Source organism: Primulina tabacum, chromosome 2 (assembly GCF_025594145.1).
Source record: "Primulina tabacum isolate GXHZ01 chromosome 2, ASM2559414v2, whole genome shotgun sequence".
In the NCBI taxonomy this organism is placed as follows: domain Eukaryota; kingdom Viridiplantae; phylum Streptophyta; class Magnoliopsida; order Lamiales; family Gesneriaceae; genus Primulina; species Primulina tabacum.
In genome coordinates this window covers 42060777-42080052 of record NC_134551.1, presented here as the reverse complement: position 1 = coordinate 42080052, position 19276 = coordinate 42060777, and the positions used below count along the sequence as shown (strand labels likewise).

The 19276-nt window shown below is 35.0% G+C and overlaps 3 protein-coding genes across 6 annotated transcripts; 1 reads left to right on the top strand and 2 right to left on the bottom strand.

The window, feature by feature from the left end:
• Nucleotides 1–207: 207 nt before the first annotated feature.
• LOC142532018 (replication protein A 70 kDa DNA-binding subunit B-like) lies at nt 208–12120 on the top strand. Of its 4 annotated transcripts, XM_075638319.1 has the most exons (7): nt 208–574; nt 1748–1821; nt 7455–7599; nt 8014–8103; nt 8203–8327; nt 8467–8545; nt 11431–12120. In XM_075638319.1, the coding sequence occupies exons 4-7, from the start codon at nt 8021–8023 to the stop codon at nt 11570–11572; spliced, it is 429 nt and encodes a 142-aa protein (XP_075494434.1). In that variant the 5' UTR covers nt 208–574; nt 1748–1821; nt 7455–7599; nt 8014–8020; the 3' UTR covers nt 11573–12120. The 4 variants fall into 4 exon arrangements, with proteins under 4 accessions (XP_075494434.1, XP_075494459.1, XP_075494442.1 ...); XM_075638344.1 differs by lacking the exon at nt 1748–1821 and having other exon boundaries at nt 208–369; XM_075638327.1 differs by lacking the exon at nt 1748–1821.
• A 5031-nt stretch (nt 12121–17151) lies between these two features.
• Nucleotides 17152–17993, bottom strand: LOC142537692 (uncharacterized). The gene is made up of 3 exons (XM_075643186.1): nt 17709–17993; nt 17451–17597; nt 17152–17346 (listed from the first exon to the last, which is right to left on the bottom strand). Exons 1-3 carry the CDS (start codon nt 17991–17993, stop codon nt 17152–17154), a joined length of 627 nt encoding a protein of 208 aa, XP_075499301.1.
• A 42-nt stretch (nt 17994–18035) lies between these two features.
• On the bottom strand, nt 18036–18929 carry LOC142537691 (uncharacterized). Its single transcript, XM_075643185.1, has 4 exons — nt 18789–18929; nt 18545–18677; nt 18308–18375; nt 18036–18197 (listed from the first exon to the last, which is right to left on the bottom strand). The coding sequence occupies exons 1-4, from the start codon at nt 18927–18929 to the stop codon at nt 18036–18038; spliced, it is 504 nt and encodes a 167-aa protein (XP_075499300.1).
• Between the last annotated feature and the right edge of the window lie 347 nt (nt 18930–19276).

Sequence of the window (19276 nt, the reverse complement as noted above, 5' to 3'; positions counted from 1 at the left end):
TAGCTGCGAACCTGGACAAACATCTCAAGAATTGAGGTGACGATACCTAGTATTTACTATGAAAGAGCGAATAAATTTTGTTGGGCCAATTTCGGTACGGTTCCCGGTCAAAAAAAACACGCGTCCTACGTTGCTTTCTCCAACAAATCAAGAGTCTGTGCTGTCAAGAGGAGGGCTCTTGTGTAGGGGTTATTGCAATTTATTCTCTCCACCTTTTCCTACTTTTTCAACTCTATCTGTTTGCTATTCTTTTTCTTCAGTTGTTGCATTTGTTGTTCGGCCTTCTTCAAGCCTCCATCTGCTTGTGATCATTCCCCCTTAAAAGTTTCATGCGTTGTTCGACCTTTTTACCCCAGAAAGCATCGACAGGTGCGTGTTCCCCTTCGTTCTCTTCGATTCTGTTGTTCTTTATGTGTTTTTTCCCTCTCGTTGCTACATTAATCGTGTTGGGAAGTGTCGTTCGGTACCCCGGACCGCCTTATTTTGACGTCGTTTTCCCCGTGTCTTTGAGGAGGTTCCTCGTTTTTTTGTTGCTCGAGTGGAGAATCTTTGCTTTTCCCTTGTTATAGACCAGGTGCGTGTTTCCCTCCATTTTGTTCGGCTATGTTGTTCTTCATATGTTTTTTCTCCCTCACAACTATAATAATCGTGTTGGGAATTTTGGCATCGTTTTCCCCGTGTCTTTGTAGAATTCCCTTGTTTGAGCGGAGAGCCCTTGGTTTTTCCTTGTTACAACTTTTGTTTTTTAATTGAGCTACTAAAGGAAATACTTTGGCACATCTTCGTTTAGACAATTAAAGTTTTTTTTGAAATTTTTTTGGGCTGATTTGTTTCTTATTCTCTATTACCTATGATGTATTGGTTTTAGTTCTTGTTTGCCCTTGTTTTGGGGATGTGGATGCCCATATTGATTTTGGTCCGAAAGCTTTTCCTAGGTTAGTTCGCTTTTATTTTTTCCCCCTCGGCTTTGTTTCGATATGTTACTGGTGCCCTGCGTTTCATTCGTTAATATCTTGCTTAGGCAGCAGGTTTTGGGATTTTGCTCTGCTTTTGAAAGGGTTTTAAGCTAACTTTTGTTGCTCTAAAAAATCCGCCTTTGGTTTGTTCAAAACATTAAACTATTTAAAATATTTAATTGCCTTTTGTTTTGCACTAAGAAATCGTATAGTATTTCTTGTTTTGCACATATAAAACACTATGTTTCTGAAAAAATATGTTGTTTTACTTTAAAAAATGATTTGATGTTAAACCTGAGTAAAACCTTAGAATCTCAGTTTTCTTGAATATTTATCATTTTCAAAGGTATGCAGAGTTATCTAAACGTCAACAACACCCCGTTTTCTTGTTTTTTATTATTTTCCTTTATCCACTAAGCTTGATAGTGATGACTTGCTTCCACAAAGATTGGTTCGGACACAGCTTCCGTGAGATCAATGCTACTTTTACAAACACTTTTAAACAACTAATAATTTCCCTTGGCTTCATAACACAAACAAAATTTTTTTTGTATGTTATTTAGCCTACTGAACAAATAGCAGCTATAGGATGCATGGCTTGAAATAGTTATTACAAAAAAAAGAGATGAAGTTGCAATAAATAAGCAAATTGTTAATTTAGACTCTCTCCACTCTACGGATTCTGGTTATGAATTATTTTACAAGCTTGCTAACTGATATCTTGGTACATTACCTCGCTAAAATAGGATGTTGTTCGTTTCTGTATAGATTTATTTGATTTTGCTATATAGAAACAAATTGCAATCAATAAGAAGATTCAACAAATTAAAACTATGGCGAACTCGTCCTCTCGTACTGTATACATGTTCGATCTTTATTTCAATTTTATTAGTTTACCCTTTAGTACTCTTGGTTTTTTACTATATACGTGGTTTATTTTTTTTATCTTCATTACCATAGACAGCTTTTATTCATTAGCCTTTGTGGTGTCAAACTATAGGTTATAGCTCATTTTTGTGTGTTTCTTTTTTTTTTTTTTTTGAATGTGTCATATCTAGCTTTATTTAAAAATTTCGTATATCAGTAAACCAAGTAATATTAAAATTGGACCTTTTGATCTACTTGATATTATAAAATAACAACGATGCCGCGACAAAGAAAAGATATTGCAATAGAGACCAACATGACTAAGAACTCTCGTAAACGAAAATATGCTTGCTTAGAAGATCGTTGGTTGCAAAAAAATATGCGTTGAAACCAAAAATATAAAAACATGCTTACAAATACTTGATGTAAAAAAAACTAAGACTGATCCATTGACATATATAACGAGTACTCCATATGTACTATTTAATATGATGGATTGTAAATTTTGTGGTGCAACGCGCATATATGCTGAATCACCAACATTTTGTTGTTCGTTATGAGAAATAAATCTTTTACCTTCAGAAATGCCTTCGGACTTAGTACAACTGTATGTTGGTAATGCTGATGATGCAAAAGAGTTTAACATATGTATTCATAGTTACAATAACATTTTTTCCTTCACATCAATGGGAATACATTGTGATACATCTTTTGCTAAAAGAAATGCTGGAATTTATATTCTGTGTACAAGGTCAAATTTATTATTTTATCGGCCAATTAATATCGTCAGGCAATGAAACCCCAAAAAACTTACAACTATATTTTTTTGATACTGAACATGAACTATCTAACCGTCTGTGCATTAGATCAAAATTTAAGGAAAGTCTTATACAGAAATTAATTCATATTTTATCGAAAAACCAATATGGAATTTTTTTTCCGTGGTCTAAATATTGTTGACAACTTAGACGAATATAAAATTGCTTTACAGGCTGACCCTGTTACAGATCAGCGTGTTTTTAACAGACCTACTTTGTCTCAGGTTGCTGGAATATAGCTAGAATCTAGCGATGAAAATCAATATACAGGCCAACATATACAAGTATATCCAAAAAACAGTTGCTCCCAGATAATTAAACACTACTTCGGTTGTTATGGTCCTTTGCAATACCCTCTCATATTCCCAAATGGGGAATCTGGTTGGCAATGAAATATTAAAAGATTAGATCGAAAACAAAAAAAAAATTGCATCCTAGACTAACTTGTGACGGTGAAAACATAAATTGCATAGAAAATTCTGCGAGCGCAGAATTTTTTATAAGCACTGAAACTCAAGGTAATTTTCATTTAAAAGTAAAATTCTATTATACAATAGTTACAATGTTTTATACTTAGAAATGTATTTTCTTGGTATAGCTTCGAAAAAAGCAGTACACAAAGGTCGACGGACTCATTTCGTGAGTACTATTGTTACAAATTGCAAAAGAAAAAATGATAGGTCTTTCTTACTACATATTGGTACGATTTTGCAACAATATATATTTGTTGGGTGCAATAATTGTCCATGATTGGTAGAGCGATCGAACTGTGGTGCTTGAGCTGCTGTGCGGTTTAAAAGATTTGAGTTGCACCATTACCACTAGCTATTATTTTGGTAAAGCGGTAAGCACTCGGTCCTACAATTGGTATCAGAGCCAAGGTCACGGGTTCGATTCTCATTGATTGCAAGGAGTGCAATTATTGGGAGGGAGATTGTTGGGTGCAATAATTTTTCCTGCTTGGTAGAACGATCGAACTGTGGTGCTTGAGCTGTTGTCCGGTTTAAAAGATTTGAGTTGCACTATTACCACTAGCTATTGCTTTTGGTAAAGCGGTAAGCACTCGGTCCTACAATTGGTATCAGAGCCAAGGTCACGGGTTCGATTCTCATTGATTGCAAGGAGTGCAATTATTGGGAGGGAGATTATTGGGTGCAATAATTGTCCCTGCTTGGTAGAGCGATCGAACTGTGGTGCTTGAGTTGTTGTGCGGTTTAAAAGATTTGAGTTGCACCATTACCACTATCTATAGCTTTTGGTAAAAGTGGTAAGCACTCGGTCCTACAATATTAGACATGTATATTAAAATTGAAACATCAAGATTAGTAATTTTTTAGGACTTCAAGCATGCAAAACCGTTTGCGAAATGAGGCCTATAATGGGTCATTAGATAGTATTACGCAAGGGTGTGAGATAGGTTCCGATGTCGGAAAATATGTAATATTATCTACGTCGTTCATCGGAGGCCCTAGAGATATGCGTAAAAGATACATGGATGCTATTGCATTAGTTCAACATTATGGGAAGCCTGACATCTTTTTAACAATAACTTCGAATCCGAATTGGCATGAAATAAAGTCCTGCATTCTATCTGATGAAATCCATAATAGACCTGATTTGGTATCTAGGATTTTTCATGCGAAACTTCAAGTTTTAAGAGATGAACTATTCAAGAAAGATATCTTTGGGCACATTATTGCTTATACTAGCGTGATAGAATTCCAAAAAAGAGGCTTACCTCATGTCCATTTCCTGCTTATTTTAAATCAGACTTCAAAAATGTTTCATCCTGAGGCATTCGACAGAATTGTTTGGGTAGAATTGCCTGATGCACATACTGAACCATATTTGTTTTCACTCATGGTAAAACATATGATGCATGGTCCATGTGGTTTACTTAATCCAACATGTCCTTGCATGAAAAAGAACTCCATGTAAATATAATTATCCTAAAGAATACTGAGAAAACACTAAATATGGAACAAATTCATACCCAATATATCGTCGTCGAGATGACAAGCGTGTTATTACTATAAGGGGTTCGCAACTTGATAATCGTTGGGTTGTTCCTTACAATCTATATTTTCTTGCTAAATTTAACTGCCACATTAACGTTGAAATATGTTGCCACATTAACGTCGGAAATAAGTTCAACAATTCAAGCTATAAAATATATCTACAAATATATATACAAAAGACATGACAAGATTTTATATACATTACTTGGAGATGAACAAGACCACATTATTGACGAAGCAAAAAATTTCCAATCTGCGAGATGGATTTCACCTCCTGAATCCATCTGGCACATGTTTAGATTTTATCTTAACCATGTCCATCTATAATATGCTTACCAGTTCATTTAGAAATTGAACAAGTTGTAACATTTGCTGCTAATCAAGCGTTGTACAATATTGTTAACAACCCAACATTTAAGAAAACTATGTTAACACAATTTTTCCATATGAACAAATACAATAGCTACGCTCAAAGCCTGAAATATTTTTATGTTGAATTTCCTGAATATTTTACTTGGCACAACGATTCCAAAGAGTGGGAACCACGTAGGAAAAAAGAGGCCATAGACCGAATTTTTAGCCGTCGGCCTTTGGATTGTGAAAAGGTTTTATTAAAGTTGTTGCTGATGCATGTCAGAAAACCAGCTTCTTTTAAAGGCTTGAGAACGATCAATGAAGTAACTTTTACAACATTCAGAGAAGCAGCACTAACATTAGGCTTAATAGAAAGTGATAACACTGCTGATATGGGTATCAAAGAAGCTGCTGGTTATTTAATGTATCATGCTTTGCGACAATTATTTGCTACTGTCCTCGTATTTTGTTGCATAAAAATTCTCATTCAGCTATAAAGCTCTTACTCCAAAGATTATTAGTCACAAGGTTTTAGACATAGTTAACAACTACCTTCATTCCATGTGAAAAAATTTGGAAGACTTATTTCATGCCAGACAAAGATGTAATCTTAGATTTTAACGATAGATTGGCAAAAGATTTACAAACTCAGCGCGAGATTTGTATACCGGCATAAGATCTTTTAGCTGTTGAACAATTAAGTATAGAACAAAAAAATGCTTACAATCGAATCTTATATCATGTTCGTAATGATTTGCCAAGTGCTTTCTTTATTGACGATCCTGGAGGTACTGGAAAAACCTTTTTATATAGAACACTTCTTGCTACAATTCGATCAAATGGTGATATAGCAATTGCGACAGCAACTTCAGGAGTTGCAGCATCTTTGCTTCCAGGAGGTCGCACTTCACATTCGAGATTTAAACTTCCTTTATAGGAAAGCAATATCAAATCTTGTAGCATTAGTAAATAAAGCACATTAGCAAATTTAATAAAACTAGCAAAACTCATTATTTGGGACGAGGCTACGATGGCTAGGCGTGATGTTATTGACAAGTTCAACGAAATGTTACAAGACATAATGGATTCAAATTTACTGTTTGACAGTAAAATTGTTGTGTTCGGTGGAGATTTTTGTCAAAAATTACCAATTATTTTAAAAAGTACGAAAGAAGATATTATAGATTCTTCAATTGTCATGTCACCGTTGTGGAACTAGTTAAATAAAATAAAACTCCAAAAAAAATATGCGCGCGTTATCTGATTCTATCTTCTCATCTTGGCTGTTGAAAATTGGTGATGGAGTTGAAAATGCTAATGAAAACAATGAAATTCAAATCTTGTCTCACATTAACATTCCATTTACAGATGACAATACTTCTTTGAATACATTAATAAACATGGTTTTCCCAAACATTAATGATTCAGATTTGGATTTTTATTCATTTGTAAAACGCGCCATACTTACAACAAGAAACGAATTTGTCCACGAAATAAATGATGTTCTAATTTACAAATTTCCTGACGAAGAAAGAACGCATCAAAGTTGTGATGGAAACACAAGTGATTGTGTTATAACAGATCAAAAAGATTTATTCCACTATTTCACTCCTCAAAGGCTTCCGCCACACAAATTAATCTTGAAAATGAATTCACCAATCATATTGTTACGAAATATTAATGGTACACGCTTACTTTGTCAGGGGTTTAACAAAAATGTTATTTATGCTGAAATTTCTGTAGGCACACATGCAGGAAAACCTGTATTCATTCTTCGAATAACATTAGAATATCTGCATGACGATTTTTCATATATTCCATTTAAAAGAAAGCAATTTTCAATTCGTTTATGTTATGCAATGACAATTAGCAAAGCACCAGGAAAAACTTTAGATTTTGTTGGTATCTATTTAAAAGAACCAGTTTTCTCACATGGACAACTTTATGTCGCATTATCAAGAGGTAAGAATATAGATCAAATAAAAGTGCTTATCAGACCATCAACACCATTAATTCAAAGTACTACCTACACAAAAAATGTAGTACACCGTGAGGTTTTGGTACGCTTGCACATGCTTATTGACAGGTAAATTCTTATTTTGTTTATCTTATTAATATCAAAATCATTACGCATAAAGGTATATTAAATATTTATATATATACATTGTAAGGTTTGTTAAGATAAAATTATTAGTTTTGTTAAAAAAAATTGTATGCTCCCAGCTACACAATTTAATTTAGAATTATTTCTTTAGTCGACCATGTAGTTTTAATTTCACACTTGTGGAGATAAAAAAATTTTGATTCATACTTCCGTACGAATTTTAACAAGCCCGCAACTTGTAAAATTTTTACTATTTCTCCATACGTTATCCTGAATTCCATATATTAGTGCTGCAAATTACTTGTGCTCATCGCTTCTCTTTTCTCTTTACATTCAGGTCATTAGAAGACAAATGTACAATCTTTGTGAATCTAAAACCAGATTTCCGCAAATGGTTTGTCAAAGTATTGGTTTCTGAAAAAACTCCAATTCGTTTTCTGAAATGGGGAAGACAACAAAAGCTTGTTTTTGTTGACAAATATGTAAAATGCATTGTCTTTCTTCGATAACGTTTCAGTCTGGAATTGATTTTTTACTTTACCTATTTATTTCCATAAAATAATTTATCACCAAGATGTTGAGCAATTAGACAGATTACTTCAATTATACAAGACATACTACATTGTGAATGCCAAAAGTAAAGAAATAAACAGCAATGCACTAATGTTTGCATCTGAAAAATACCAAATGTTGCTTAGCAGAAGTATTTATATTAAGATTGCAAATGAATAAGAACAAGTACCTATCGACCATGCTTACCAACTGACAACTTTTGCATAATGCTCTGAATTAGCATATGTGTCCAGTAAACAAATCAGTTAAGCTCTTGCTCCAACATTCTTTTATAGTATGCAACTACATTATATCCAGATTTATTGACGCGACATATTTTTCAGATTTATTATGCAGCGTGGTACATGTCTTTTCACCACGGTTGTTGAAAAAACAAAAAGGAATTTACAGGAATTTGTCATCGTCAACAAAGAGTAAATTTCTTTCTAAAAATTTCCACAATATTAATTGCTTTCCTTCATTTTTCAACTAATTATGTAGACCAGAAAATAACAGGTTTCTTATCTTGGCAGACGTAGACCATTAATTCTCAACTTATGGGAAGAATTTCTCCAAACCGAAGCACCGTTTTTGACTCAAAATGTTCACACTCTTCCTGTAATCTTAGGGATGCGACTTTCTGTCAACACATTTTACGGTACAATCAGTTCTATTTAATGTTAGCTCATAGTTATAAAAAGTAATTTCTTCAATATTATACATATTGTTTGATATATTTTAGTGAGTTTTAGTTAACAAACCTTGTTTAAGTTGATGAAAATATATTACTGTTGTAGGATTATCAATTGGTACAGTACCAAATAGTACAATTCTGTTTGACCCTCCAATACAACGGAATGAACTACTAAAACGATGGTAATTCATAATCTTGCTATTGGTTATTTTGTCACATAGTTTTAGATTGATCTTTAATGAATCAAAATAAATATGGTATATGAAATTCCTCTGCTCCAACTTTTAAATCACACTAAATAATGCTTATTTTTCTCTTCTAATTTGTGTATAAATTCAACAACTACTTTCACAGACCATACATTCCAAAAAAAAAAAAAAACTTCCTTACGAATTATGAATATGTAGTTCTAAGCCTACCTGCTCAAATCTAAAAAATAATATGAAGGACCTAGTGTGCTAGTGCCTTTGAAGGCATTTCAAACAATATATTCTCCAATGAGCTGCAATAGCTCATGTTCTAAGAATGTTAACACCGATAAACTAAATTGAGTTTGGTTTAAAACCAAGCGGAAGAAACTCGAAGTAATTCTTCGTGAAGAAGACTGTTATTAGAAAATATTTTAACTAATGTAAACTGAATAACTAAAAAAGGGTAGATTGGTTTTTGCATTCATCAGTTCAGTTATGGTGACAACTGAACTGATGGATACTCTAACTGGTCCAAATAGTTTGAAAACTAGCAGTTAATCAGTTAAATAAACAAGATATGTTTATGGATGTTCGGAGACTTCAACTGCTCCTACGTCACCCATTCTACCGCCTCGGGTAGGATCCACTAGAACACTTTGATTTATACAATAATTTGTACAAACCCACTCAGCTAGGACTTACACTACTGCCTAAATTGAACTCCTAGCTACGACTGAAGGCAGCACCTTCCAGCCAACACTTTTTTAACGCCTATGTGTCAAAGACTACATACACAAGTTTAACGTCTTTGTGCAAGACTTTATTTGAGTGGTTGAGAGTGTTTGTGTGTGAGAATTTAACAGGATGTTCTCACACACAGAGGGAAATAAGCTTCTAAACTAAGCAGATAACACGTTAAAGTGTCCCTGTGGCTGATTGCTTCTGAAAACTGATGTGCAATGTGTGTGCCCTTTCTTTTCTCTCTTGTTTGCGTTGAAGCTTTTGTTTCTGTATATCGTTCTTTTTCTTCTTGCTTCTACTTGTTGAGTCTTCACTGATCTTCTCTTTATATAGGCGGGAAAACTGAACGTACAGTGAGACTCATTTATTGTATCTGTTGCATCTTGAATTAATTTCTTGGACTTCGTGTCTCGACTTTCCGACTGTCCTTCTAAAACTGTTTTGTCTTTAATGCTCTGATGCAACATCCATTATTGTCCTTTAACCGGATAATGGCTTTGTACCTTCACGCACAGCTGGAATCCACTGAAGAAGTTTGTCTTCATCTACAACTGAAAGATTCTGACTGATGCTCCGAACTGGTCAGCTGAACTGATCTTCAGTTGTGCTGCTGAAATCAGTTGACTCGTCGGTGGAACTGATTTCACTCTCGTTCAGTTGAATTGATCAGCTGGGTTTCTTCATCAGTTGAACACTTCTTTGGCCGTCCAGGCTTTTGAGGTTTCTTGCTGAACCACTTGTCAACTGGACTGCTCAATTGACGTAATCAGTTAGACTGATTCAGTTTGTGCGATCAGTTATGTCTTCACCATGCGATGTAAACAACTCGTGAATGATCCTAACTTTTGCACACTAAGATAGATTATTAGTAACACAAATTAACAAATTTTGTTATCATCAAAATCAAGATTGCGAACTTGAAAAGTTCCAACATAATATTTGTAATAATTCTTAGGCTTTGATAGGCACATATTACATTTATTGAATACACAAACGTGATGGTAAAGTTGATTGAATGATATTTTTGTAGTTTGTTTGGTTAACTTTTGTTTTGAAAAAAAACAGTTAAGACTTTTGTTCTTAGTCAAATACAAATATGAAGATATAAAAAGATGTTATTTTAGTGTTCTTGATCTTTTGTTTTATTTCTGTATGCCACATAGAATCAAGAGAATAATAATAAAAACATTTTAAAAACTTACAAATTGTTAGAAATAAGAAATTATAGTATTGTTTCTCTTCCAAACTTTGATTGTTTTAACAATTGGTTATTTATAATTATTTAATTAATGCTTGTTAACAATTTTATAAAAATGACACTGTTTACGTGATATCTCATAACTTAACATCATTATCATATCTTATATTAGCATAAGAGCCATGGTAAACTATACCTCAAAATAAGGCAACAAATATCTTCTGCAGTCCTATAAACTTCGCCATCAAATTTATTATTTTTATTACAAAAGGGCTCCATAATAAATGAGGACATTGACGTATCATTGCATTGTATTGGATCAACTTATAGGTAACAACTAAACAGAGAATTCTGCTAAAGGAACATCCATCTTGCTGTACTCACTTACTTTTTTTCCATGTTCACGCTTCTATTCGTATTTCTTTCTCATGTTTGTCCTTATTCCCATATTTCTAGAAATAAATAACTAATATACACCCTTTTTTTAAGGATTCAAACCAGTAAAGAATATATAGAAATTATTGTCTCCCAAAAATTGTATGACAAAGCAAACCAGGAAATAGACCAACCGTTGACTCCCAAATTCGAAAAAATCAGCCAGATTCTGAGCCTGAACGAAGTAGTAAGCTCATGTTTACTCACCCATTGACTTATCTAGACTTAGAGTCAAAAATAGTTTTAAACATCAACTTATTTTGATTTGCAAGTGAAATCATTTTGGATAAAGGCTAAGATAAGAATAAAAAATTCGGAGGACTCTGTATATTTTCTAGCCTGTCCAGGTTGCTCTGTCTTGCGGAGATGCATACAAATATGAGTTCACATGTTTTTATTGCAACCATGATTTTCCAAGCCTAAAAACACTATAACTTATCAATATCTTTTGAAAATCTATGCTCATTAGAAACATGTCATCTTAACTACGATATACATATAGGTTACGGTTCCAAGCAGAACTATTTGATGGTACTGAGAATTTTTCTGCTTATGTTGAGCACAAAGAAGCAAGCATGTTGCTATGTATGTCAGGAGAAGACATAATTGAGGCAGAAGAACAAGTATATTTATTTACCAGTTAATAAAAAAATTCATATAGTTTCTGATTATTACTGATCTTATCAATACCATGAAACACCTTTTAGTCCTGATATATTCAAACAAAAATCAAGAGATTTACAGTTCCTTTTCCAATTAAGAACGTCATGGAGCAAAGCAAGAGGCAAAACTTTTGTTCGAAACACAGTCATAGCATGTCTACCAGCGGCTGAATCATAATCAGCATCGCACAGTTATGAAGACAAAGGAACTTCTTTAAAAGTTCAAGGATTGTTACAAGGTGATGTGGCTGTAGTTGATCCCAAGAAAGCAGCTCTGCAATGCAGGAAGAACACTTTGAAACAGATTTTAAAGCACAACAACCCAGTACAACATGTAAAAGAAGATTGGAATGCGAAGAGGTATTACATGAAAGTAAAAAACATGTAAAACAAGACTGAAGGACAAATGTAGATACAAAAGTCCAGTATGTGTTTTGGTACCTATGCTTTTTGTATTTGTAGTTGCTATGTTCTACTTGTTACCCATACGTTAGCATTTTGTCTCAAGACTAACATATTTACTGTCATTTGAAATTTCAACTACGTTTTAAACATACATACAAATTTCTCTTACATCTTAGTTTTTTACAACCATGCTTTAATTGCTAAAATATCCTGTGCATTTTCAGTTATGTCAAATATTTTCCTTTACTCTAATATGTATGATTCTGTGTGGCATCTATATACATGGCATTATTACTCTAAAAACAAGGATAATGTAAACTAAAAAAAAAAACAACTGTTTTTTTATATCTTATGTGTTCAATTCAGTATACTTACTAAATATGAATAGCAAGGGAAATTTTTTTTCCTAAGTAATAAAAATTCTATATTGAATTACATTCTTAAAACTACAAAACCAAATATAACGTATTATCAAAACAAACAATTATAAAATGTCGTTAAATAATTTCATATTATGCTATATCATATCTAAGGCTTTCCTACATTATTTATATGATATATATATTTTATCATCAACTTACAACTAATTATTGTTATATTATTTCTCTAAACTAAGCAAAATAAGAAACATTAGTATTATCTATTCTACTAAAACAATTTCACCGGGGAAAAAGGCATGCTTATAACTACAAATTATGGACTAAATATTGGGCAACGGAATAGATGTTTCAATACTATATGAAAAAAGGAGGGAAAAAATCCAAAGCATGCCTTTTACAGTAACCATCGTGCAGCTAAACGCTTTAAATCCACAAGTACATGCAACCTAGGTACACAAACCTATATACACACATGAACGAACTTGTAAAACATTACATTTGTTAATAATATATGAAAAAATTTGACAATTTTATTTTCCAGTAGCCATCGCGCCATTGCGCGGTACAAGATTGCACTGGCGCACATTGTAAACAAAAAATGGCAGGAAGGTTACGGACCTGTAGGATAAACTCTTGTAACCGCGCGCATCTCGTCCAAAAAAACCAGAGGCACGTGCGTTGTTGCGCGTTATGCCCGTTCAACAGCACGCCACAAAAAGCCACAAAATATAGAGGTAGGCACGCCACTGCAGATTATATCCACAAACCAGCGCGTCTTTTTTTAAATGTAACGCACAGAAACATGGGCGCACCAGCACACTCAAGGTGCGCATATGCACGCTCCCTAACCCCATATTCTTACAGAATCAGCCCCGCGCCAACGTGCTAAAAATGCGCAGTAGCGCACGCCCTCTTCCGAAAAAAACACAAAAATATTTGTTTCCCCCCTCATTCTCACAAAAGAATTTCCAACTTTCATCTGCCCTTCTCTTCTCCCCTTTAACAGCCGCCATTAAAGCACCATATTTTCGCTAACCCTACGGCTGAGTAAGATCCCTCCAACGTGCTCAACCACCGCCCATTCAACACTTCCTTCAAGATTCGTGTATGCAACAACTCTTACCAGAACTTCAGATCTGTTGTACACCTCCTTTCAATAACATTTTCTAAGGTAAACCCATCTTCTTTGAAATTTTATATACAAGACTTACAGGTTTATACAATATAATGTCTTATAAATTTTTGGATCTGAGTGTTGTTCCTTGAAATTATTTACTAAGAATTATGCCTCCAAAAAAGAAATCCAAGGGAAGTGCTTTGTCATTATCTCATTCCTATGATAGACACAAATTTTGGAATGAGGAAGCTCAAAGAATTAATGAAAGCACGTTAACTCGACCAATTATTAAATAAAGAGGAATAGACATGTCCAACCCTGATTATAGTTTAGTGGAAGAGCTTGTAAAATGAGGATGGGTAGAATTGGCCAAATCACCAGCAGACGCTGTAATTTCGATCGTTCGTGAGTTTTACGCAAACTTGCGTGTCAAGAACGAAGATCATCAAGTTTTGGTTCGAGGCAAAATGGTAGCATTTGACTCAACTACAATAAACATGGTTTACAATCTACCAATTCTCAACAATGATGAATATACTGAATACATAGCTGGAAATATAGATTATACTATGATGATCAAGGACTTATGGATAGATGGAGCAGAATGGCAAACAAATCAGGGAATCCCACTCACATTAAAAAAATCTGAAATGCTCCGTGACCCAAATAGTTGGGCCTCATTCATTCTTGCGAAAATCCTACCTTCAACGCACCAAACGGAAATTACAAGGGACAAAGTCGCTTTGGTACATGCTATCATAACAGGGAAATTAGTGGACTTAGGCAAAATCATTCATGGCTCAATAATGCGTACAAGTACAAGTCTCATCACTACTGGTCTTGTGAGGCCCATTTACTCTAATGACAATTAATGATCAAACAATAATGGTTTGACTTAAAACTGCAGTGGAAAAAAATTTAAAATACTTTAAAATGGAACTCAGGGCCTATAAAAATTTCGGCATGACCTCCCCGTAAATAGTACATCCCGAAAAACTCAACCAGCAATTTATATCAACATATACTCCCACTAGAGTCATTAAAACAAAACCGAAATTAAACAACCTATAGCTGCACTGGCCAGGACTAAACAGAAATTAAAACTTACCAAATACTCACCAAATCAAAAACATCACAGAGTCGACTCAGAACATTACAAAACAACCAAATACTACTACAGATACACGGGGCATCTCCCCGGCAAATAAATTACAATAAAAGACTGAAACAAACCCAAGACATACATATAGACTAACTGGGAGACTCCACTGAACAGAACCAATCAATCCAACCTCAATCCCGAGCTCCACTGGCGGAACCTCAGCCTGATGCTGCAAAACAACTCGGGAGATCTACCATGGTGCCCAAAAGCAACCACAGTAGCCCCCCCAGTAAACAACTGAGGTTAGGATTCTGGTATGAACAGTCCAACAATAACAATAATAACATAAATCATGCATAATCATATAATGAAATGTGATATGCAATGCATGAAAGGCTCAACGAATAACCGAGATAACAGGAGCCAACAAACGGTACGATAACAACTGGAATAATGCTCGAGCAACAACACAGGGGAGCTACATCGTCATGCAACTAAACCGCCCTGCCAAGTATGCGAGGTATGCCAAGCTGTGCTGAAAAACACCCCTGACTCGGCCTCCATACAGCTGATACGATATAACAGGATAGCATAACATAACGAACTAGATGACACAACCCCAGCGCTCACCTCAAAAGGCTGCACTAACCACGGGATTGTTCAATCACATCTACGGTCTCATGTGTATAGGCCTATCAGCCACACAATGATCCCGAGATAAACAACAGTGCCAGATAACAACGGATATCAACAATGGGCTAACAAGAACGATAGGGCTCAACATGAATGTCATGACTGTATGCCCGATGCTAAATGCCAATAATATGTCATAATAATAAACATAGATCACAACGAAGGCATTTAACAATTTACAACAATCAACAAATCATAAACACGATCCATGTAACACAGAATGACAATTAAACATAATTTATGTTTTACCGTCGTATGTTACCGAACTGTAACATACCTATACCGACTGATAACGACAACAAGCTTAACTTTTATCTCCTCGGCCTCACATTAAGATAATATAACAAGTCGAGTAAATTTCCAATTCAATAACAATATTTCAAAATTTCAGCTTTTACCTATGCTAAGTTTTAAGATCAAAACTTAACTAAAACTTAACAAAAATATATTTATCATACATGATTGGAATCCTAACTCAAAAACCCATATTTCATCAGAAGATGTCAACAAGAAATTCAATCATCTTGACACAGATAAACACCCACAACCAGAAATCTAGACAAACGAATTCTGTTACAGTTTCAGATTCGGCACCTATGACCATAAAATTCATATCTAATTCATTTTTGACCCAAATCAATATCCGCCAAATGGAAATGAAAGACAGCTTAAATATCTAAGTTTTTCTAGAAGAAACCAATTCCAGAATCTGAGTAGATTAATGCCAGAATTAACAAGAACACGCTGCTACTCACACATTTCGCGGACAGAACTCTAATACTGCGTAGTTTCCGTAAAACAAGCATAACTCTCTCAATTCTTAATGGAATTTAACGAATCTTATATCATTACGAAGACAACGCATAGCTCTACAACTCTTATTTGAATCACAAGTTCAGAATCCGAGCACTTAATTGACAAAAACTCGAATTACAGTAGGTGTTGTACACAGCTCCAACACAGAATTCCATTTTGACACGTTTTGGTAGAAAAATCATATCAAATCCGTTTCTTATCCAAATTCAATGATTCTAGCGGCTATGAACAGCTAACATAAAGCACTACAAAGTTTATTTAGATCATTTCTACAAATTCAAGCTACAAAAATCACAGCAACCCAAAAACTCTCACCCAAAAATCGGAAGAATTCTTGCAGAAACAGAGCACCGGAACAGCAGCTTCGATCTACCCAAATCCTTGCTCAAACATCATGATTTCTGACTTAAAATGAAGCTTAGGATGTTAGGAAGACACCCCTTCAGACCGATCGAGATTTCGACGCCGGACGGAGGAGATATCGCGATTTTCCCGCAGCCGCTACACAAGTGACGTGAATGGAGTTTGGGGGAAAGCTTCTTTCTTCTCATTTCCTTTTTCTCTCGATTCTTCCTTCTTTTATTTGGTAAGTTGTGTGTATATATATGTGTATGTATATATATATATATATATATCTTGTGTATTTGGTTACTAAAATAGTAACTCAAGCCCATCTATCTCGGTCTGTATTTATTTTGCTCTCGTGTGTTATTTAAACTCTATATGTATTTTATATCGTTAAATTCTCCGATATTCTAAAATACATATCTTTAACACACTTCTAAAATTTATTTGGCATAAATAATTATTTTAATTTACAACTCAATAATTATTCTAATTATGCCAAATTACCGGATAATTAATTACAGGGCCTTACACTTCTCAACTCCTTTAAAAAAATTTCGTCCTCGAAATTTTTGTTTATACACATACATCTTACACACGATACGAAACCAACAATACAATATTAAGAATCAAACATATATGGATAAGACGTTCTCATCTTCTCTTCTGTTTCCCATGTTGATTCTTCTACCCCATGCCTCGATCACTGAACACGTACAAGTGGTATAACTTTATTGCGTAAAACTTTATCTTTACGATCCAAGATACAAACAAGATACTCAATATACGATAGAGAAGGGTCGATTTCCACCTCATCAGGCTGAACCACATGAGACGGATCGGGCTCATACTTACGCAACATAGAAACATGGAAAACATTGTGGATGCCAGATAATGACTGGGGCAAATCCAAACGATAAGCGCAAGTCCCAATACGCTCAACAATCTCGTAGGGACCAATGAAAAACGAGGTGACAACTTATCTCTCATACCAAAACGAACAACACCTCTAAACGGAGAGATTCTCAGAAACACAAAATCTCCAACTTGAAATTCTAGAGGTCGACGACGTCTGTTAGCATGACTAGCTTGACGATCTTGGGCAGCTTTCATTCTATGACGAATCAACTGGACTTTATCATGCATTTCCTGAACAATGTCAGGTCCAGTCAACTGCTTCTCACCAAATTCATCCCAACAAAGAGGTGATCGACATCGTCTGCCGTACAAAGCTTCAAAAAGAGCCATACCAATAGTCACCTGGAAACTGTTGTTATATGAAAATTCTACTAGTGGTAAAGCTTCCTGCCAACTGTCTTTAAAATCCATGACTACAGCTCGAAGCAGATCCTCGAATGTCTGGATTGTACGCTCTGTCTGACCATCTGTCTGAGGATGGTACGCAGTACTCATCGCAATTTGTGTACCCATTTCTTTTTGGAAACTAGTCCAAAACTTTGATGTGAATCTAGGGTCACGATCTAAGACTATTGCAACTGGAACTTCATGAAGTCTCACAACATTTTCAATATACAGACGAGCCATTTTCTTGTACGAATACGTCCTCACATACGGAATAAAGTGTGCCTATTTAGATAATCTGTCGATAATCACCCAAATGGCATCGAAATGACGAGAAGTATGTGGCAAATGCGTGACGAAATTCATAGCCACGTGCTCCCAGTTCCACCGAGGAACCTCAAGACTATGCAGTAATCCTCCAGGTCTCATTCGTTCTGCTTTGACTTGCTGACAGATCATACAACGAGACACAAACTCAGCCACATCCTTTTTCATATTCTTCCACCAAAACTGAGGCCGTAGAATATGATGCATTTTCTTTCCTCCTGGGTGGATACTATATCGAGTACAATGAGCTTCTTTAAGGATGGCTGTACGCAATTCAGGAATATCTGGGACAACCAATCTACCATTCAACCAAAGAGAATCATCTGAGTGAATTGAGAAACCATATTGGTGTCCTTGAGATACTAACCCATAAGATTACAGAACTCGATCATCAGTTTTCTGAGCTGAATTTACAATCTGAATCAACTCTGGCTCAATAGAAATCTGAGACACACAAACATCATTACCTTGGATTTGAAAATCCAACCCAGAAGTGCAAATATCCTCTCGTAACTTAGAAACACGAATCGAGGATAAATTAACATCAACAACCTTACGACTCAAAGCATCGGCAATGCCATTCACTTTTCTCGGATGATACTGGATCACACAATCATAATCTTTCAAAAGATCCATCCAATGTCTCTGCCTCATATTCAGATCTGACTGAGAGAACAGATACTTCAAGCTTTTGTGATCAGAATAGATTACAAATTGCTCCCCAAATAAATAATGTCTCCAAATCTTGAGAGCAAAAACAATAGCAGCCAATTCAAAGTCATGAACATGATACTTAGGCTCATGCGGTTTCAACTGACGAGAACCATAGGCCACTACTTTGCCATGCTGCATCAGAATACAACCTAGACCTCGATTAGACGCGTCGGTACAAACAACAAATCCTCCAGAACCACTCGGAATGGTAAGAACTGGTGCAGAAGTCAATCTTTTCTTCAACTCGACAAAACTTGACTCACATTCATCAGACCAAATGAATCTCTGATTTTTCTGAGTCAGTTGAGTGATAGGTCTAGCAATCTTTGAGAAATTTTCGATAAATCTCCGGTAATAACCAGCTAAACCCATGAAACTACGAATCTCTGGTACATTTACTTGAATCGACAGAAATACCATGTTGAGATATGACATGGCCAAGAAACACAACTCTATCTTACCAAAACTCACACTTGGATAGCTTG